This window comes from Dermacentor andersoni, chromosome 1 (genome assembly GCF_023375885.2).
Source record: "Dermacentor andersoni chromosome 1, qqDerAnde1_hic_scaffold, whole genome shotgun sequence".
Taxonomy (NCBI): Eukaryota; Metazoa; Arthropoda; class Arachnida; order Ixodida; family Ixodidae; genus Dermacentor; species Dermacentor andersoni.
This window is the reverse complement of record NC_092814.1, coordinates 385,945,479-385,965,443: the sequence shown is the minus strand read 5'-3', so window position 1 is coordinate 385,965,443 and position 19,965 is coordinate 385,945,479. Positions and strand designations below refer to the sequence as shown.

Here is a 19,965-nt window from a genome sequence, read left to right as displayed (position 1 = left end):
TTTCGCTGCCGCCCAGACATCGGGACTTCATACTGACACGTGTACTTGTTTACATTTTTCGGGTGACGGCTCTTCACCGTCAAACAAATGATATCGCCCAGCGCCGGACGCGCGCACGCATGTATCGGAAGTTTCTGGAAGGTTATCGATCGTTCCCGCTGTCTTGTCGCGGAACCTTGCGTAATTTGATTGCAAGTGTGCGCGACGCAAATGAACATTCTGGAAAACACGCGGGCACAATCGATTACTCTGGAACCATCGATGACTCGTGTTTAAAAGCTGACGCGCTTGATCGACCCGCTGATCAGATTTCGACTATCGCCGACTGTGGTCGCCGCTATCGTTGTGCTTTAAGTGTAGCCTGTTTTTGTGGGCAAAGGTTTGGCCAATAAAAGTTCGTTTCGTCATTCAAAGTATTGCTACTGTGTTCGTTGCCGTCACTACCACGTGACAATACTGATGCTGCTTGTGTACGCGCACCAGTTCAAAAAAAAGGACGTGGTAGACCTCTACGTTTGTACGGCGGCACGTTCGAAGAGGAAGACAGGCGCCCCACAAACAGGAGGTATCGCCGATTTGGTCATTCTGTACACACACTTTATGTGGGTAAATAACGTATGGAACTTGGCATTTACTTTGCCTCCCCACTGCCTGTGCATATATGTACGCCTAGCACTATGACACACGATACAGCAAGACATGCAGTGGTGAAACGCGATATTCGCCCTAAGAACTACACCTCATGCCTTATTCGAGTCATGTGTTTTTGTGCGTACTCAAACCGTTTTATTACACATTCACTTTACGACACAGGTGCAGCGGTTTAAGGCCAAGGAGGCGCTTGTGAAGCTTTGCCGAAGCTCTTCCAGCCGCACGCCACGCTGAACCTCCGGGTACAAAGCATTCACCAGCGGGCTCGATGGCTAGCTGACGATGACAAAATATGACGACGCATATACGTTGTTTCGGTATTGTCTCACACGCTGCTTGTTCGGTCGCGAGTCTCGCGTGGGGCGGCTTTCGCGGCGCGCAGCGGCGCCTGCCAAATTGTTTCTCGTGGCCACCGCACGATGGCGGCACACTGCAACGCAAAAGGCGGATCGCGGAAGCCGGCAACTCCTTCTTTATCCAGTTATTTATTTTCAGCGCGCTGGCTGTGCCCCGTCGAAATCCTCTCCACTTGAGCGTACACCTCCCCTCTTGTCAACCAATTACATAAGAACACCCGCTGTGTAGACACTGTTATTCGTTTCGAGAGCAAACAAAAGTGACCTCCTATAAACGAGGAGAGCGTTTGATTGCGCTGTTCAGGCGACGACGCGGGTCATCGCTCGTTGCTTGCGTTGGCGGCTACGTAAATTTGAAGTCACGAGATTGGAATAAAAACATATTGGAATAATTTTACGTTAGAGTGCCCCATATGTGCAAAAAGTGTCACCGGCCAATAGTCAAACAGCCAAAATAGCGAACGGTTCAGGAAAAAGAGGCCGCGCATATTTAAAGCAATGCAAGAAAGAGGTAGCAACAAGTTCTTTTTCTTGCTTCAAGCCACGAGACCATACCACTTTCCAGCCGCTGGCGTTCGTGTTATAAGTAGAGTCATTCGTGTACTTCAGAGGCCGAGTTAGCTTTTAGGTCAAGCAGCTTCAGGTGCGCCATTGTCTTTATCTGAACGCGGAAAAGCACTCGGAACTGGCCCAAAAACGCTTTCGCGGGCAATGGTATTGGTACTATTTGCACTGGTGAAGCTGGCGCGAAATGAAAATCGCCATTACCTTTTATAGTTTAGAGCCCACGCAGTAAGGTACACACGCGCACACATCCCTGATGACACATTGGAGAATACGTTGCGTCTATCTTTGGGATATTCATTGAACTTTTTCCATCATACCGTGCAAGTAAGCGCTTGTCCGCATCTGTCATGTCTTATTTATGTGGATGTGTACTTTTTGCGCTGTATTTGGAATTTGCAATGTTAGACCAACTATCCCAAAAGATGGTCCTTCCGAAGGGAAGTGATGCGCGTAGAACGGAAGTTTTTTTTATTTTTTATTACAACATTTGGTTGGGGGCCACCTTCACGAGAGTGATTAGGACGCGCCAACAATAGCATGCCTTTTTAGTAAATGTACGTGCTTGCTCTCTGTGACAGACGTTCTTTTTTAATTTCGGCGTTTGTTTTGAGATAAATTACAATTAGTCGATGGTTAACGCTATTCCGATGTTTTTGTGCTATGCCGTTTTTTTTCTAGCTTGCGGCTGCTAAACGTCGTAAGCCAATTTCGGGTATCTATCTATTCTATTTGTTTGCTACAAAGAACAAAAAAACAGCACATAGTCTCGGCTTCACTAAAACTCCTGGAAAATTCGGGGGAAAAAACATCGTTTCCGAATTGTATTTCTGTCCCTGTGTTGGGCTTTTGTAGATAATGTTCATCAGCTCTTTCGCGTCTTCTTATATCTCAATGTTGACGACGTGAACGCCACACTTTCCATAAAAGTATTTCGGGTCGCAGTTGCATGCATAACGCCGTGCACACTTGTGCCACTTGCATTATTATTATTAATCTTACTAGAGAATGTGCTAATTAGGATGGTCGAACACGCTTGTGGACCTGTTCGTGTCGTCGTTCCGACGCGGCTTTTAGTAGACGTTTGATTTATTTAATCGACTTACGATTGAAAAGACGCGTTCTCGCAATTTTACATGTTGCGCACGAACTCGCATTGGTTAAGCCTTACGTGTATTTTGAAAACAAAGCACACCTGAGGTGCGGCTACAAACTCTATGCCTTCCGGTAGGAAACGTTGCTTGTGTGCACATCTGTCTCCGCTGCTTCCTCGTCCTCTGTGATGGAAGTCAGACAAGGTCATCTTCATGTCTAAAAACAGCTAATACACTACTCTACTCTTAAACAAGCAGTACGCAGGTAAACAATGCGACATATTTGTCATATTTTTTTAGTGTTGCAAAGAGAACCCTAGTACCGTGAGGCAAAATGTTAATATGTTACGCGTGTTATTCCGGTGGCACTAAGCAGTCGGCATACCTTACGAATAGCTATCCGCATTGCAAAGTGTGTCATTGTTAATTCCTTTGACAAAACGTATTTAACAACCTGTTGTGCTGATAACAATCTGCCAACTTCTCCTAAACGTGTGCTCATCGGAGAAAACAGTGACTCTCTTTTGTCTGTGTCTGTCGCAGTCCTGAATTCCTTGAGCCTTCTTGCTTGAGAAACGTAACAGCACCAGCGGTCGTAAGGAGTTTACAGTGCGTTAGTAACTCCGAGAAGCCAGAGATATTAATTTTTATTCCCTGAATTTCATACCTTGCTATTCTAATTTAAGCTCTTGAAAATTACTACAAGCCCATAGTGTTATGATACGCTCGAAAGTGCTTTCAGAGTAAATAGTTAAGTAAACTAAAGTAATTATCTTTCGTAGTAATTAATTTTTACTCCACCATAAATTTAATATTTTCTTTTACAAATGTACTCTCGATATGTGGCCACAAATAAGCAGGAGAGGCCATTGCAAATTTTCTTGATGTGAAATAATAGTCGATATCTAAGGGATTCAGCTGTAAGGTGTTTTATAGCTCTTCTTAGTTTGAGGTCAGTTTCCCACGCTGCTTAGAGTTTTCGGACCTTTTCATATTTGCCGCAATAAAATACTCGCTATTCAAAACTTCGTCCTCTGGGTTGCTTGTGTCTACATGTCCCTTTTTTTAATAATTGTGTTTCTTGTATAGTGCGAAATTGTTGACAATACTCTTCAACCCTTTACAGTGAACTTCAGGCCAGGATAGCAGCGAGGAAATTTGCACGCATCGCGCAAAAGCTGGGCTACAACGTAAGTACATGGATTATATTCTATATATGAATTGCTTTTTTGAAGTGTGCCCTGTTTAGATGTTCTATTATGCACACTAAACCGATTTATATTTCATTATGACAAAAGGAGTATGGCATCGAATCAACGACGCAGCATATACCTCTGTATATTTCACAATTAATACATTCAGCTTCACGCCGTAAAAAGCATTTTGTAATAGCTCTATACCTCGATTTCTCGGTGCTGTAAATGAAAATAATTATAAAAATCTCTTCTTAAAAAACGAGACAAGGGCGAAGAAAGAAAGCTTTGTGTTAATTTGTTGCTTATGTTGGTTAATTGGAAGGTCGCCCACACATATATGTACGCAAGTGTTTGTATATATATATATATATATATATATATATATATATATATATATATATATATATATATATATATGTAATATTTTGAAATATCTTATAAATATTTGAAATCCCACAAGTAACGCCGGAAGAAACAAAGAAAGCCTTGGGAGCTATGCAAAGGGGGAAGGCAGCTGGGGAGGATCAGGTAACGGCAGATTTGTTGAAGAATAGTGGGCAGATTGTTCTACAAAAACTGGCCACCCTGCATACGCAATCCCTCATGACTTCGAGCGTACCGGAGTCTTGGAAGAACGCTAAAGTAATCCTAATCCATAAGAAAGGGGACGCCAAGGACTTGAAAAATTATAGATCGATCAGCTTACTGCCCGTTACCTACAAAGTATTCACTAAGGTAATCGCAAATAGAATCACGAACACCTTCGACTTCTGTCAACCAAAGGACCAGGCTGGATTCCGTAAAGGCTACTCAACAATAGACGATATTCACACTATCAATCAGGTGATAGAGAAATGTGCGGAATAAAACCAACCCTTATATATAGCTTCCATTGTTTATGAGAAAGCGTTTGATTCAGTCGAAGCCTCAGCAGTCATAGAGGCATTACGGAATCAGGGTGTAGACGAGCCGTATGCAAAAATACTGATAGATACCTATAGCGCCTCCACAGCCACCGTAGTCCTCCATAAAGAAAGCAACAAAATCCCAATAAAGAAAGGTGTCAGGCAGGGAGATACGATCTCTCCAATGCTATTCACAGCGTGTTTACAGGAGTTATTCAGAGAACTGGATTGGGAAGAATTGGGGATAAGAGGTAATGGAGAATACCTTAGTAACTTGCAATTCGCTGATGATGTTGCCTTGCTTAGTAACTCAGGGGACCAACTGCAATGCATGCTCACTGACCTGGAGAGGCAAAGCAGAAGGGTGGGACTCATAATTAATCTGCAGAAATCTAATGTTTAACAGTCTCGGAAGAGAACAGCAGTTTACGATAGGTAGCGAGGCACTGGAAGTGGTAAGGCAATACATCTACTTAGGACAGATAGTGACCGCGGATCCGGATCATGAGACTGAAATAATCAGAAGAATAAGAATGGGCTGGGGTGCGTTTGGCAGGCATTCTCAGGTCATGAACAGTTCTACTTAACTTTAGGACGACGTAACGAGCTATGGAAAGAAGAAAGATAGGTGTAACGTTAAGGAATAAGAAAAGATCAGATTGGGTGAGGGAACAAACGCGATTTAGTGACATCTTAGTTGAAATCAAGAAAAAGAAAGGGGCATGGGCAGGACATGTAATGAGGAGGGAAAATAACCGATGGTCGTTAAGGATTACGGACTGGATTCCAAGGAAAGAGAAGCGTAGCGGGGGGCGGGAGAAATATAGGTGGGCGGATGAGATTAAGAAGTTTGCAGGGACAACATGGCCACAATTAGAACATGACCGGGGTAGTTGGAGAAGTAGGGGAGAGGCCTTTGCCCTGCAGTGGGCGTAACCAGGCTGATGATGATGATGAACATGATGATGATGATGATATAATATGCCCCTACGCACCTGCAAATGTTCTACCATAATTTTCACACACAAGTGCCTATTTTCAGTAATGTAGAAATACTCACAGCTGAACAATTTTGATTTCCGTTGCTTTGAAATAACTGTTCCTTTTCAACCGTGCATTCAGTGCTTTCGACAAGGGGGCTAAGGCAGGGTTCTCGTATGTTTGCAGAAATTCTTGCACTTGCTGCATTAACTTTGAAAACAGCTTTTGTTTTAGGAACTTCCACGCTGAGAAAAGGGAGACCATGCCGTTTATTGGCTGGAGATAATGATTGTGGTGTTTGCATCTTACCACGTCGGTAACATAATTTATCCGAAAGCTATTCCAATATCAGTGCGAATAATTAGACGTCATTAAGACAAGGTGTGAGGTTGTCGTGATGCACGCTGACTGTGACACTTCACATCATTTCGGGTCATGAGTTTCGACACGGTGATTAAAGGGCGTAATTGGCTATCCTGCCGAATTAAGCGATGTGGTGTAATTTTGTTATCTTGGAACTTTGTGTAACGTGGGCGTAGCCTTCGTGAATTTCTTTTGAGCCTATTATAGCATGAGCGCTACTTTAGAAAAATCACCGCCCGAGCACACCATACAGATGGGTAACCAGCGAAGCTGAAACGTGAGGCCCCGGTGTTTATCACTGGGTTAATCCCGACGGTTCATTAAACGACTGCTTGGTAGTATGCGGGATCATCGGTACGCAATTGCTGCTTGCGCTCGGCTGCACGAGCCTGTTCCTGCGCCCGAGTTGCAGCATTGGCAAGGCGCAGACGAGCTGGCTGCTGGTTCTGCTCGCGGCGTTTCTGATCGAAAGCTACGTGCTCCCAAGGATACTTATGACGTCAGGCTTACCCATTTCGGAGTCGGAAACAAAAAAAAACTACTGCGCCCGCTCTCGACTGGGATGGAGAGCAAGAATGACACTACTGGTTCAGCTAATCCAACACCACGTTGATAGCACACGGCCTTTTTACTCCGATCCATGACGTCATGTTATCTGGCCGGACTGGGGATGCTCCCGAGTAGGCAACAGGGATTCTGGTGTCACCGCTTGCATTGTGTCAGCCTTGTCAATGGAAATTTCGGGCCAGGTAGCGTGACATCATAGATCGAAGTAAAGAGGCCTTGTGCTATCTAGCTGGTGTTGGCTAATCACGCGTCTTCTTTTTTTTTGCGCATGCGCATTGGGTTGCGCCAGACGAGTTTTGTACGTACAGGCGACAGACGGATGGACGGACGGGCGGGCGGAATCGGCTAGCCATATACAGCTTTGCTGTAGAGTAAGGTCCATAGCCGGCTTGGCTTTTAAAGGTAAGGCTCTCAGAGCAGATATCTTAGCGTGTGGCGCTCAGAGAGCGCAAGGCTGTGCTTAATCGATTTTCCACACAGTATCTAGAGTTGTCATGACTGATCTGAATGATCCCACCCAGATGTTTTCTTAAGCACACCACGTACCCAAGCAAACGGCGGTTACACCCTGCCACGCTTAATTGTGCGGGGCTTCACCGTGCTGGAGTATGAGGGGATCCTCGAGATTAGGCCATTGCCGAGTGTTTGGACCTTTAAGGCGCTCTCGGCAGAGGGACACAGCCCTTTGGCCTCTGGTTCACGTAGGTGGCACACTCTGACTCACCCGTCCGAAGGATATCGGTAGTTGCAGTTTAATCTTCCTCTCTTGAATTTTCGCCTTGATCTCTCAAATTCAATGCTTCCTGTCTTCACTTCCTTTTACTTCAAATTTTCTAGGCAGCACAGGACAACATGGTCTAGTTTATCCAGCACTGGGTATATCATTGTTACGGTGCATTTGGACAAGACCGCGTGCGCAAGAGGGAGACGAAGAGGAAGTGGTAGACTGTCTACTGGAGCTGTGACCTTTGTACCAGCCTGCGCGTTCACCACTAACTTTTTCCTATGTAAATAGTAATACATACATTTGCGCGTCGGGCTTCCTCTTCGTAATAGTTGGTGGAGTTGCGGAGTTAAGACTCGGAGCAGAGCTTCGAAGTGACCCCCGCTTCGATTCTTCACGGATGTCGCAGGAGACGGTGCCTGGTTCGATAACACCCACTTCAACTGCGTCGACTCTCATACTCACGCATCCGCGTGATCCAGGAACCTTCCGTGGCACCGATGGCGACTGGCTGGAGATGTACGAGAGGGTGAGCAGTCACAACAAATGGGATCCCTCAGTGATGCTGGCGAAGATAATTTTTTACTTGGCGGGAACAGCGCGAGTGTGGTTTCAAAATCGCGAAACAGGACTCTGTGACTGCGAGACCTGCAAGCATAAGTTGCGAGATCTCTTCGAAAAACCATTGGGTCGGAAGGTCATCGTCAAGAAAGAGTTGGCATCACGAGTTTAAACGTCCACCGAGGGTTACGTCGCCTATATACAAGACGTGCTGGCACTCTGCCGCAAGGCCGACGCTGAACTGCCAGTCTGAAAAAGTGGGGCATGTCTTGAAAGGCATCGCCGATGACGCCTTCAATATTTGTAAGAACTGTACTTCGATTAAGGACGTTATCACGGAGTGCAAACGTTTCGAGCAGGTGAAAAGCAGTCTTTTCTACCAGTCAGTTGGACGGCTTCCCAACACGGCTGCAACATTGTCTTGAGAAGACTGACAGGACTCTTTTACGCAGCAGCAGCAGCAGCCTTCAGAGCAGCTGACCAAAATAGTGCGCTGTCAGTTGAAAGTCATGTGTCCTCCGGCTCTGTACCCACCTCTCAAGGTTACATGCTCTACTATGGTCCCCCTTGTTCAGGCTATTGTGCGCCAAGAACTCGTCAATTATGGCCTAAAATTTGTTTGCACCGTGGCCAGTTCCAGGCCGACCGAACGTCTTTCGCTCGTGCATACCGAAAATGAATGGGTCCCTCGAGGTTCTCGCAACATGGCAAAGTGGCAAGCACCGGATAACAGACCTGTTTCAGCTTTCACCGCGTTGGTCATGTCACCCGATACTGTCAGAACCGCTGGTCCTCGATGCCGTTCTCAAACAGCCCTCGTCCAGACGACAGTTTTCGCCATTTCCAGCTGCAAGCCGAGCGGAACCTGTACGCCACGGACGGTACGACCACATGGCGCCATCGTTCACCGTCGCCGAGCAGTCACCAGTCCCGTTCGCCGCAAGGTCGTCGCCTGTCGTCCACGTCACCCCAGTTCTGTCACCTGTCGCCGACTTTCCGACCTGGGCGTCTACCTCCCGAAAACTAAAATATGCAGCTCCCGGAGGTGACGTTGCATTGTCAACTAAAGCCTGTCACTCTGCCACGCAGACGCAATCTTTATATATATATATATATATATATATATATATATATATATATATATATATATATAGTCGAAGTTGACGGTGTACATGTCCCAGCGCTTGTTGATACTGGAGCCCATGTCTAGGTAATTAGAAACCATCTTCGTTGCCGCCTGAAGAAAGTATTTACACCAGCCGCATCCTGTGTTATCAGGATCGCCGATGGAGCAACGACCAAACGCCCATTATCCTTGGAATAGGTACTGCCTGAATAACTGTTGCTGGTTTCAACACTTGCGTATTTTCTGTTCTTGAGCGTTGTTACCATGGCTTGATATTCGGCCTTGACTTCTTATCGGACCATTCGACCCTGATTGACTGCAGTGCTCGCCTCCTCCAACTCGAGCTGCCTAATCACTGCTGTCCTCCAAAATTAGCTGAGCCTTGTTTGTTCTGCGGTTGCCGTACGGTTGCCACATCAAGCCGCTATGCCTTTGACATGCTACCCATCTGTTCCTGATGGTGACTGTGTGCTCACTGCTAATGTAAACGTTTTCATGCTACGCACAGTTGCCGTGCCTCATACCATTGTGATTGCCGAAAACGGGGTATTCATTCCTATTTTAAACTTTTATTCATCTACGCCAGTTATCCCGATAGGCATGCCACTCGGCAACGCTTCTCCGATCGACGATACCACCATCGCTGTATTCGATGTTCCATCCTCGTCTGCAGCCACCTGCCGTCCGATCAGTTCCGCAGCGTTCGATCCCGGCATATTTTCAAAGATAATCGCTCATGACCTGCTTCCCGAACAGGCGGCGGATCTTTGTCGCGCCTTCGTGTCTTATCGCGACGTCTTTGAGGATCGCCTGCTGGGACACACTTCCGTTATGACCCATAAGATTAACACAGGTAATGCTATTCCTATTCGCCTCGACCTTATCGCGTGTCTCACGCAGAACGCCAAGTTATCCAAGATGAAGCAGACAAGATGCTAACAAAAAGTGTAATTGAGCCCTCTTCGAGTCCTTCAACATAGCTGGTTGTCATTGTCAGGAAGAAGGACGGCAGCTGGCGATGTTGTGTCGACTACCATCAGCTAAACAAGATCGCGAAAAAGGATGTGTTCCTTCTCTCGCGGATTGATGACGCTCTTGACTGCCTTCACGGATCCAAATACTTCTTTTAAATTGACCTCTGATCCGGTTATTGGTGGATCGCGGTTCGGGAACTCGATCGTGAGAAAAGCGCTTTCGTTACACCGGACGGCCTTTACCATTTTAATGTAATGCCTTTCGGGCTTTGTAATGCCCCAGTAACTTTCGAAAGAATGATGGCCTCTCTCCTTCGGGGCTGTATGTGGTCCACCTGCCTATTTTTCGGATGATGTCATCGTATTTTCCCCTACGCTTCACAGCCACCTCAGTCATTTGGCCGGCATTATTGAAGTCTTTAAGAAAGCTGGCCTTCAATTTAACACTTATAAATGCCATTTTGAACACCGCGAAGTCAGGTCTTGGCCACCTTGTCAGTGCTACCGGTATACATCCTGATCTTGTTAAGATTCACACAGTCAAGAACTTTCCTGTACCCTCTCAGCAAAAGAGGTGCGGAGCTTCGTAGGAGGATAGGATAGGATAGGAATAAACTTTATTTGTCCAACGGTTGTTGATGCTCCTATTTTCATCAATTTATTAAAAATTTTGTGGATATGGCCCAGCCACTGACTGACCTTCTCAAGAAGGACATGGCGTTCTTTTGGAGCCGCGAACAAGCAGCCGCCATTTGACACCTTCATCCGCTTGTTAACGTCTCCGATAATAGGCCACTTTATTTCATCAAACGAACTCAAGTTCCCACAGACGCCAGTGGCCATGGCAAAGGTGCGGTCCTCGCCGAACAGCAAAATGGAGTCGAGCGCCTTATTGCCTACGCCATTCGCCTCTTGTCCACTTCAGACCACAGGGCATGGACCACCCTGCCATGTGTTGAGCTATCGTAACTCAAAGACCCGACTGGTCACCTTGGTCGCTGTGCACTCAGACTTCAGGATTATTCTTTCGTTGTGATACAAGTCCGACCGCCTACATCTGGACACCGACTGCTTGTTTCGTCATCCCGTCAATCCTCCTGACAACGACGAACAGGATGCCGACACTTGCCTTCTGGCCATTCCTGACGGTGGCGACATCGTTACTGAGACGCAAAAGGACGACTCTCCAGTCGATCTTTCAGTGCTGGACTTGTGGACAATCTGATCGCTGAACCAGAATGTTTGTGCTTCATGACGACATTCTTTATGGGCGCAACACCAGCTCTGATGGACCAGATTTGCTGCTAGCTGTCCCTCGTCATCTCCGTTCTACTGTTCCTTCTGAGCTCCACGACGCGCCCACTGCCTGACACCTTGGCACCTCCCTCAGTTACGACAGAGTTCAACGTCGCTTCTTCTCGCCAGGCCATTACCGCTCTGTGCGACGTCAAGTTTTGGCTTGCGACCCCTGCCGGCATTGAAAGCTGCCATGTGCGCAACCTGCTGACCACCTTCATCCAATCCTTCTTAGGTGTCGGCATGAACCTTCATAGCCCCTTTCCCACATCGATACAAGGGAACAAAAGGATAGCTGTTGCAACGGACCATACGACCCGTTTTGCTATTACTATTGCCCTGCCCACCAGTTGTGCTACATATGTAGGACTTTCTACTCAGGAGGTGATTCTTCACCATGGCGCGCCAAGGTAGGTGCTGATAGATTGTCGCCGCTACTTCCTGTTCCAAGTTGTCGAAGACATACATCGTTGCCCCTCCGTCGAACACAAGCTCGCAGCGGCATATCATCCGCAAACGAACGGACTGGCTCAATGACTAAATCGCATCCATACAGATGCGATTTAGTCGCACGTATCTATATCGCACATGTCTATGTAAGTTTCACCAGACCGTCGTGATTGGGACAGGACTTCGCCCTACGTGACATTTGCATACAGTTCGTCACGTCAGTATACCACCGGTTTCTCACTTTTCTGCCTCTTGTTTGGCCTACCTCTTGTGCGTCGGACTTCCTCGTCGTAGCTTTATATTAGGTTACAGTAGCTATGTACAGCTGGCGTCTGCAATTTTTGGGGGGCTTGCTAGCGTCTCCTTGTTGGGCTCGTTGGTAGGCGGCTAACATAACAGCGGAAATGAAATGAGTTCTTTATGGCTTCAAGCTCATTCTTCCGACTGCCTGATCACCCTCTTTCGAAATGTGGGCGCACCGATATGTCTTTGAATTTTTTGATCCAGCACAAGCACTGAAAAAAATCCTGAAAAAGATTCAAGAGCCCTATCAGCACTTTAGTTGCAAAGTGTCTCACTTACAAACAAGGTCAGGTTACAAGATCACAAAAATAGCTAGCGGTGATATTTTGCCCATAGTTCGTCATAAACGTAAGTACCAGAAATTATCTGAACTATTGACGAAATAAAAAAAAATTGTAGAACCTAGAACCGCTGTCGTAACGCGCGACAGCGCAGCCTGTAACGATGATGACGGCAGCTGCCATGCCGAGATAACCGCGCGAGCGCAGAAGCCGAAGGGCAGTGCGCGTGCGTAATGGTGACTTGAGGAGCGGGCATGGTCCTTCGTTGCCTGGGCTACGCAAATAAAGCGACAGCTGGCTCCCAAGTATCGTAAGTTTTCTTGAAGTAAAGAGCAACAACTGCACGGCACACCGCGCTGTCATATCTTGATTTCGCCAGCCGAGAGGGGAAGGGGAACGGTTATCATCTTTACCTATGCCTCCACCCCGTTGCCAGACCAAACTCCACACGCAACAGCCGCGTCATATCAGAGAGGAGCTTTGCGTCGATCCTTACTCTCTTGTTTGGGTAATCGTGCGAACGACAATGAAAATTTGAAGTAGGATATCTCGGAGCATGGGCTGGGGTGCGTTTGGCAGGCATTCTCAAATCATGAACAGCAGGTTGCCACTATTCCTCAAGAGGAAAGTGCATAACAGCTGTGTCTTACCAGTACTCACCTACGGGGCAGAAACCTGGAGGCTTACGAAAAGGGTACTGCTGAAATTGAGGACGACGCAACGAGCTATGGAAAGAAGAATGATAGGTGTAACGTTAAGGGATAAGGAAAGAGCAGCTTGGGTGAGGGAACAAACGCGGGTAAATGACATCTTAGTTGAAATCAAGAAAAAGAAATGGGCATGGGCCGGACATGTAATCAGGAGGGAAGATAACCGATGGTCATTAAGGGTTACGGACTGGATTCCAAGGGAAGGGAAGCGTAGTAGGGGGCGGCAGAAAGTTAGGTGGGCGGATGACATTAAGACGTTTGCAGGGACAACATGGCCACAATTAGTACATGACCGGGGTAGTTGGAGAAGTATGGGAGAGGCCTTTGCCCTGCAGTGGGCGTAACTAGGCTGATGATGATGATGATGATGATGATGATGATGATCTCTGAGCACAGACATGTTAGCATTCTTCCAAGTAAAACTGCAGAAACGCGACTGCCTCTTACTTTTGAATACAAACGCACATTTACTGTAGTCAATAAAAATAAATTATTCAATTTTAGCTAAATCTGCTGCTGACAGCCAAAATTATCACCTCACTTTCTGTCTTCCCGGCCACATAAATTATTTGCACAGGTGGTCTTTGCATGCCTCCCAAAGCGTAACTTTAACAAAACCATTAAGCTTAATTTTCAACACCCGGTGTATCTACCATTTTTGATTGTCCGTATCATCGACAATAATATACAATGGGTTTTGCTGATTGGCCATCATCGGCGCCTGCGCCATCAAACCCCATATACCACCATCGTCAAGGACCACCCTGGTTTTAACTTTAATTCCCCTGCGGCCGCTTGGGTGCTCTGGAGACCCTGTGCGCCCGCCATAGTGTAATATACTGACACGTGTACTTATATTTATCGGGCGACCACGTTTCGCCGCCTAACAAATGTTATCGCACAGCGCGGGACGCGCCTGCATGTATCCGAAGTTTCTGGAAAGTTATCGATGCTTCTATCCGCTCTCTGTTGTCGCCGAACTTTATGTTATCTGATTTCATCGCCTGACGCGAATGGTGTAGAACTTTGTGGAAGGCACGCGGGTCCGAACGATTAGCCTGGAACATTCGACGACTGCTCTATAAAAGCCAACGCTCTTGACCCGCTGATCAGATTGTCGACGATCGCCGACCGTGTTCGCCGTTATCGTTGTGCTTAAGTGTAGCCTGTTTTGTGGGCACAGGTTCACCCAATAAAAGTTAGTTTTGTCGTTCACAGTATTGCTACTGTGTTCTTTGAAGTCACGACCACGTGACAATACGGTGCACTCGTGAGCACTAAACAGCACATTAAGGGACGAAAGACCGAAACGGGGGAACCCACACGTGCACATACTTCCAGATGCATTTTTTATCAGTAAACAAATATATATGCACTCGCACACGTCATTTCAAAACTAACTGCCCCGTTTCGCGTTGCAAAAAGAAGTGAAAAAAAAAGGACATAAAATTTTTGAAAAGGACACGAAAAAACTTCACGGTCTATTAGAAAACACATAAAGCCATCAAGATAAGGGGAGTGCTCTAATTACTGAACTTTGAATATATGCTTGTACAAAACAATGGAGGGCCTTTAATGCGAAACATTATAATAATTTCATAATTTATTATTTCATAATTTATTTACTTATTAGTAAAAATAGAGATAATTACGTGTACGTAGTATGCATAAGGAGGTCCCATAGTCAGACTGTATCGGGACCTCCTGTTAAAGACACTTATGATGTTATACGATGTTTAAAGCAACAGTAGTACAGATGAGAGCTAAGAGTAATATCAAAACATGTTTATAGCATATGAGTAATAAGAACACTTGTTAAAAGCATCACAAAATAAAACAAACAGAATAAAATTTTAAGAACATGGACAATTTCAGTAAGTATTTATTATGAATGTTTTTAGATCTCTTTTAAATTGGTATACATCTTTTTGCATTTTTGATTATAGGTGGTAGAGTATTCCAAAGCGATATCGAGGAAAACTCCGCAGTCTGTTTACCATAGTTAGTTCACACTTTAGGTAGACGAAAATTATTATTGAGTGCAAATCTAGTGACTATGAAGTATCAGGTCACAAGGTGAGAAGCAGATTGATGGTAGTTCCTTAGTCATATATTTGTAGAATAAAATTCATAGATTATGTTTGGTGAGTTCTGAAATGGTTAGGATGTTTTTTTCATGTAGTAGGGATTTTCCATTTGCAAAGCGTGAACTGCTTGTAATAATTCTTATGGATTGGTTCTGAATTACCTGGAGGGATGCCAAGTGAGCGTTACAAGTGTTACCCCAGCTGCCGCAGTTAATATGAGTGAACGAATGAGTGGTATAGCGAGAATAATGTATTATGTGTAAAGTAGGGACGAGTTTTAAGTAGAACGCGAATACCGTATGCTATTTTCTTTTTGATGTGAGAAATGTGATCTTTATATTTCAAGCTGCAGTCAACAAAAATCCCAAGAAAAGATGAGCATGGACAGGGAGAGATAGAGTGTGAGTCGAAAGTTAAAGAAGGGGAGGATGCCAAATGTTGTTGATGTGAGGAAAATACAACAAATTTAGTCTTGGTGGCATTAATAGATAATAGGTTGGCATTACACTAACTTAAAACATTCTCTAGGTCCTTCTTTTGCTGTTATGTCGCGTTCAATGATGTCCTTATATGCTGCTTCTGCAAATAAAGCATTTGGTTGCTAGTCAGCGCTCTCTCCTGTGCTCTTTGCTCGCTCGTCCTGTTTCGCGCTTTTTCTGTTTTTTATTCTAAAGATGAACCAACCAGTCCCTTTGAACATACTGCCACAAGTGAGGAAGAAAGCACACAACCGTAAGACCTGGAGTGGTTTCTTATGTTTGTAATGTCTCCCATGAGGCATTACAACCATTGCAAGGCGTGCAACTGGAGGGCTCTGAGGCAATCCTCGTAGCCTGGCAGTAGCTTGGGGCGATCGGAAAGACGGGAGTAAAAGGTGCGTGTTGCCCGGCACTGAATACCCTCGAGTTTTCCAGCGAGGCGAGTTTGGTACGGGGACCATACTGATTAGTACTGAAGCCCTGGCAGGACGAGAGAACCGTTGAATGCTGGGAAAACCTCAGGTCCACAGGAAAGAGACACACGGAGCACAAACCCCAGAATATGGCGCGCCTTAGATACAGTGCTGGCGACGTGTGCGGAAAAATAGTGAGAATGGCTGAATGTTACACCCGTAATGCCAAGTGTCATGACACTTTTCATAGGAGTGTCTCCAAGGGAGTAAGTTAGGCACGCAGCAGTTTTTTTTTGTAGCTGATTCGCGCTACAGCACTTTTTTCAGTGCTAATACGAAGTTCCTTATTATTGGCCCATTCGTTCACCCTCAGAGGGTGATCATGACGGGGAGAAAAAATGGTGGGGAAGGAATAGAAATTACAATCAGGGTGTCGCCGGCGTGCTTTTTTTATAAGTAAGCTGGCATATTATTCACATAAAGAATAAAGAGTGTGTGTGTGAGGACAGAGCCCTATGGCTGGCATCCTTGAGGGTACTGGAAAGTCTCGACATGCACTTCCATAGAAGAGAACACGGCATGAGCGCCCTGTGGGGAAGCTACCCAGCCAAAAGAGAAGGGAACCCAGAACACCTCAATGGACGACTTTCTGGAGGAGGATCGCTTGATTCAGGGAGTCGAAAGCGTTAGATAGCTAGGTGAAACTGGATGATGCCAGTAGGTGTGCGGTTGTGAGCACAGCGAGCCACAGTGGCGAAAGCAGTGTTACATAAAAGCCATCTGGCAAACTTAAAAAAACGTTTTTTCATGAAGACGCGTCTACCTTGTGGGCTTCAGCAGGAACGATTTGCAAGCGATATACTTCGGATGCGACTCACTACCCAGGGGTCGTATACACAGGCACGCTCACTTTCGGTGATATTTCAGTCCGCACTGATTAACTGGTTGAGAAAAACCGCTTGAATCTTCCACTACGCCTTGTACTACTTCACACAAACGTGAAAGTTTTACCGAAAGCGATTGTTCGAGAACATCATAGCAGTACTGAAACACACCCATTATCAATATTGTATGTACAAAACACATACTACGAGACAAAATACACACGTTTATGGAAGGACATGTAAGAATTCAAAATAAGCAATGAAGGACATGCACCCAAGACAAGTGTACCAAATTCCACAAGAAGCACAAACTGCGGCAGGCACAGAGCGCTGCCACTTTGCGTAGCCCCATGTGTAGCCGGGCATGCGCTCTGCCATAAAAATTTCTAGGAAGAACTCCCCTGTGGTTGCTTGGCTTTAGGCAAAACACCCGGACTGCTGGGAAGGTACGTTGTGTTTAGCTGAAGAGAAGAAAAATTACTGTTTCTGTATTATCACTTCTATTCGAACTATAAGAGACAAGTAGACGAGAGGCCGTTCCGCCGAATGCCTTCTTTACTTTTGCCTCGTCGTTCTCTTTTCATTTTCCATCGTCCGCGCTGCCTTTGGCCCTTCATCCTTAACACTCGGCCGCGCAGGATGCTTTGGGCACGGATTCGAACCTGAATGGCAAGAACTTGGCAAGAGCTTCAGTAAAATACGTGTGAATACAAACCATGGTCAAGTAGTCTAGGGAGCTCAGGACGTCGTCTGTAGTGCCTATAACGCATAAATCGATTCTCAGATGGGCGGCACTGAGTGTTACGCTCTGGTGGCAGTTGGCGAAGCCTTGCAGAGCATTCTGGGCACTGAACACCGGCTTGCTGCACCGACACGCCTTGAAAACTGCGAGGTTGTCTCCCCAGCCGTTGTGTGTCTTCGCACCATTACTGCCGATGGACAACTGCTAGCCGACACGCTTGAGTCACCGAGCTGTATTAATGGCCCCGTGCTGCTAAGCCATCAGTGCCCAAAGTCGGAGCAGATGACATTTTCAGCGCAGAAACTAGGACGTCAATCGCAGACTGCGTGCCCACAATATCATAAGGCGGCGGTGCGATCCTTTCCTTATATCTGCGATCTTATAGGAAAGCATGGGCTGCCTGGACTGGTTTGTGATAATAACCTGAACCACGTAGGCCAGATTGGCTTCATTCAGTGAGACATCGCTCATCAGGGGGTGAGCGTCAGCGCACTCGGCCAATGACTGCACTGAACTCCTAGGATGTGGCTCCGACCAATCTGAACGTAGCTCATTGAGTATGTTCTCGACTTCATCATCGTAAGAGTGAGAAGAATCAAGTGTCCGTTCCGCCGAACACCCGCTTCTGCCTTTTCACCCTCTCTTGCTTTCTCATTGTGCGCGATGCTTTGTGGACTTCATCCTTTACAGGATATATTTATTTCAAGCGCATATGCTGCATATCGGCACAATGTTGAAGTGAAAGTGTCAACTCATTAACTAAACGCATTATGCAAAAATATATTGTGAACTTTATTTTGAGTTAATCTATTTCCTTAATACATTTGATAGTATCACTGCGACAAACATTCTAGTGGACGCTGAATATGTTTGGACAGTTTAAGCGTACTGGCTACACATTTAATGCACTGATGACGCGTTTACCCCTTCCTCGCACATTTACTCACGCTATCCACTCTTTGAATAAAAAAAGAGATCAAAATTCAACACAACTTTATTGGCTTAGTAGTGCTGCTTCGCACGCAGGCATCGAAGCAATGCTGGTATACGCGGCTGCACGCATACATGTTGTGTGATGCAGGTCTTCCTCTGCCTCTGCATTGCACACGGTGGTCATATTATAATCTACTAATTTTTTTTTGCAGTGCTCAAGTTCAAGGAAACACAGGCTCAAACATGACAGCGCTGCGTCATGTTTCCTTAAGTGTATCGGTGTGCTTGAGTGCTGCACGATCGATTTATCACCATCAAGTCCGTGCAACTTCTCCACATGAAAGAAGTGAGTGAAGGAGTACTGTGAACTTGTGAAATCCAGTTCAGTACACGTCGAGTCAAAGAGCGCACTGAAAGCTGAAACGGACGAGAAGGCTAAAGATTAGCAGCTTGGAATTGTTGGTTTTCCACCCTGGTGTTAACAGCTCAAAAACGTAGATGGGACACGAGACGAGAAGGCGACACTACAAGCGCTGACTTTCAACAACGTTTATTTGAAAGAAACACGTCTTCTGCCATTGCCCTCACGTGTCGCAGTCATGTGATGGCACATCAATGCGTTAGCACGCCGTCCGTGTTACTAACGAAAACAGAACTTGATCTTTTGCACGTACAACCACTATCTTAAGTGCAAAAAGTGTGTTTCACACGACGTGCAATCGCGTCACTGCGACACGTGTGGGCAATGGTATAAGAAGCCGTGTTTCTTTCAAATAAACATTGTTGAAATTCAGCGCTTGTGGTGTCGTCTTCTCGTCTTGTGTCCCGTCTACGTTTTGCGCCGTTAACACCACGAAGGCTAAATATGTACTTCCCCTTGATCGGCTACCAGTGTCTTTCGCTTTCTAAAATTATTTTTGCAGCTGAAAACAGCGCTAGGTCACCCGTTAGGCCGGAGTCACCAAAAACCGCATTAACTACACACACCGCGATTTACCACACTAAGTTCCTCGCGGTTCACTACACCACACGGTGCCAGGAGTGCCATATTTCATATCATTGCACTACAAACGGAACTGAATGGGAATTTCCTGCAACAGAGTTCCTCAGCTGGGCTCGTTCACTCACTGCTTACAAACCAGAGCTCTATGGGCGCGCTAGCCTACACTGCATGCACACAACATCGGCAGTAGGACAGTGCTGATTATCCAGACTTCGGACTTCTAAATTATTTTCGAGTGCAGCCAAATGTGCATACAACAAGCAAAGGCTTTGCGGCAATCGTGATTCAGCGCGAGGTCGTGGCAGACAATCGCTCTGGAACC

The 19,965-nt window shown here is 46.0% G+C and overlaps 1 protein-coding gene across 2 annotated transcripts in view; it reads left to right on the top strand.

Moving 5' to 3' along the window:
• Positions 1-19,965, top strand: part of LOC126518601 (TATA-box-binding protein-like) — a 197,656-nt gene that overhangs the window by 90,088 nt on the left and 87,603 nt on the right. The window contains exons 4-5 of one of the 2 annotated variants that reach the window (XM_055064963.1): positions 3,792-3,855; positions 18,853-18,986. In XM_055064963.1, coding sequence (XP_054920938.1) covers positions 3,792-3,855; positions 18,853-18,981 — 193 coding nt within the window. In that variant the 3' untranslated portion in view covers positions 18,982-18,986. The remainder of the gene's footprint in view (positions 1-3,791; positions 3,856-18,852; positions 18,987-19,965) is intronic. The other variant, XM_050168379.3, reaches the window with a different exon arrangement.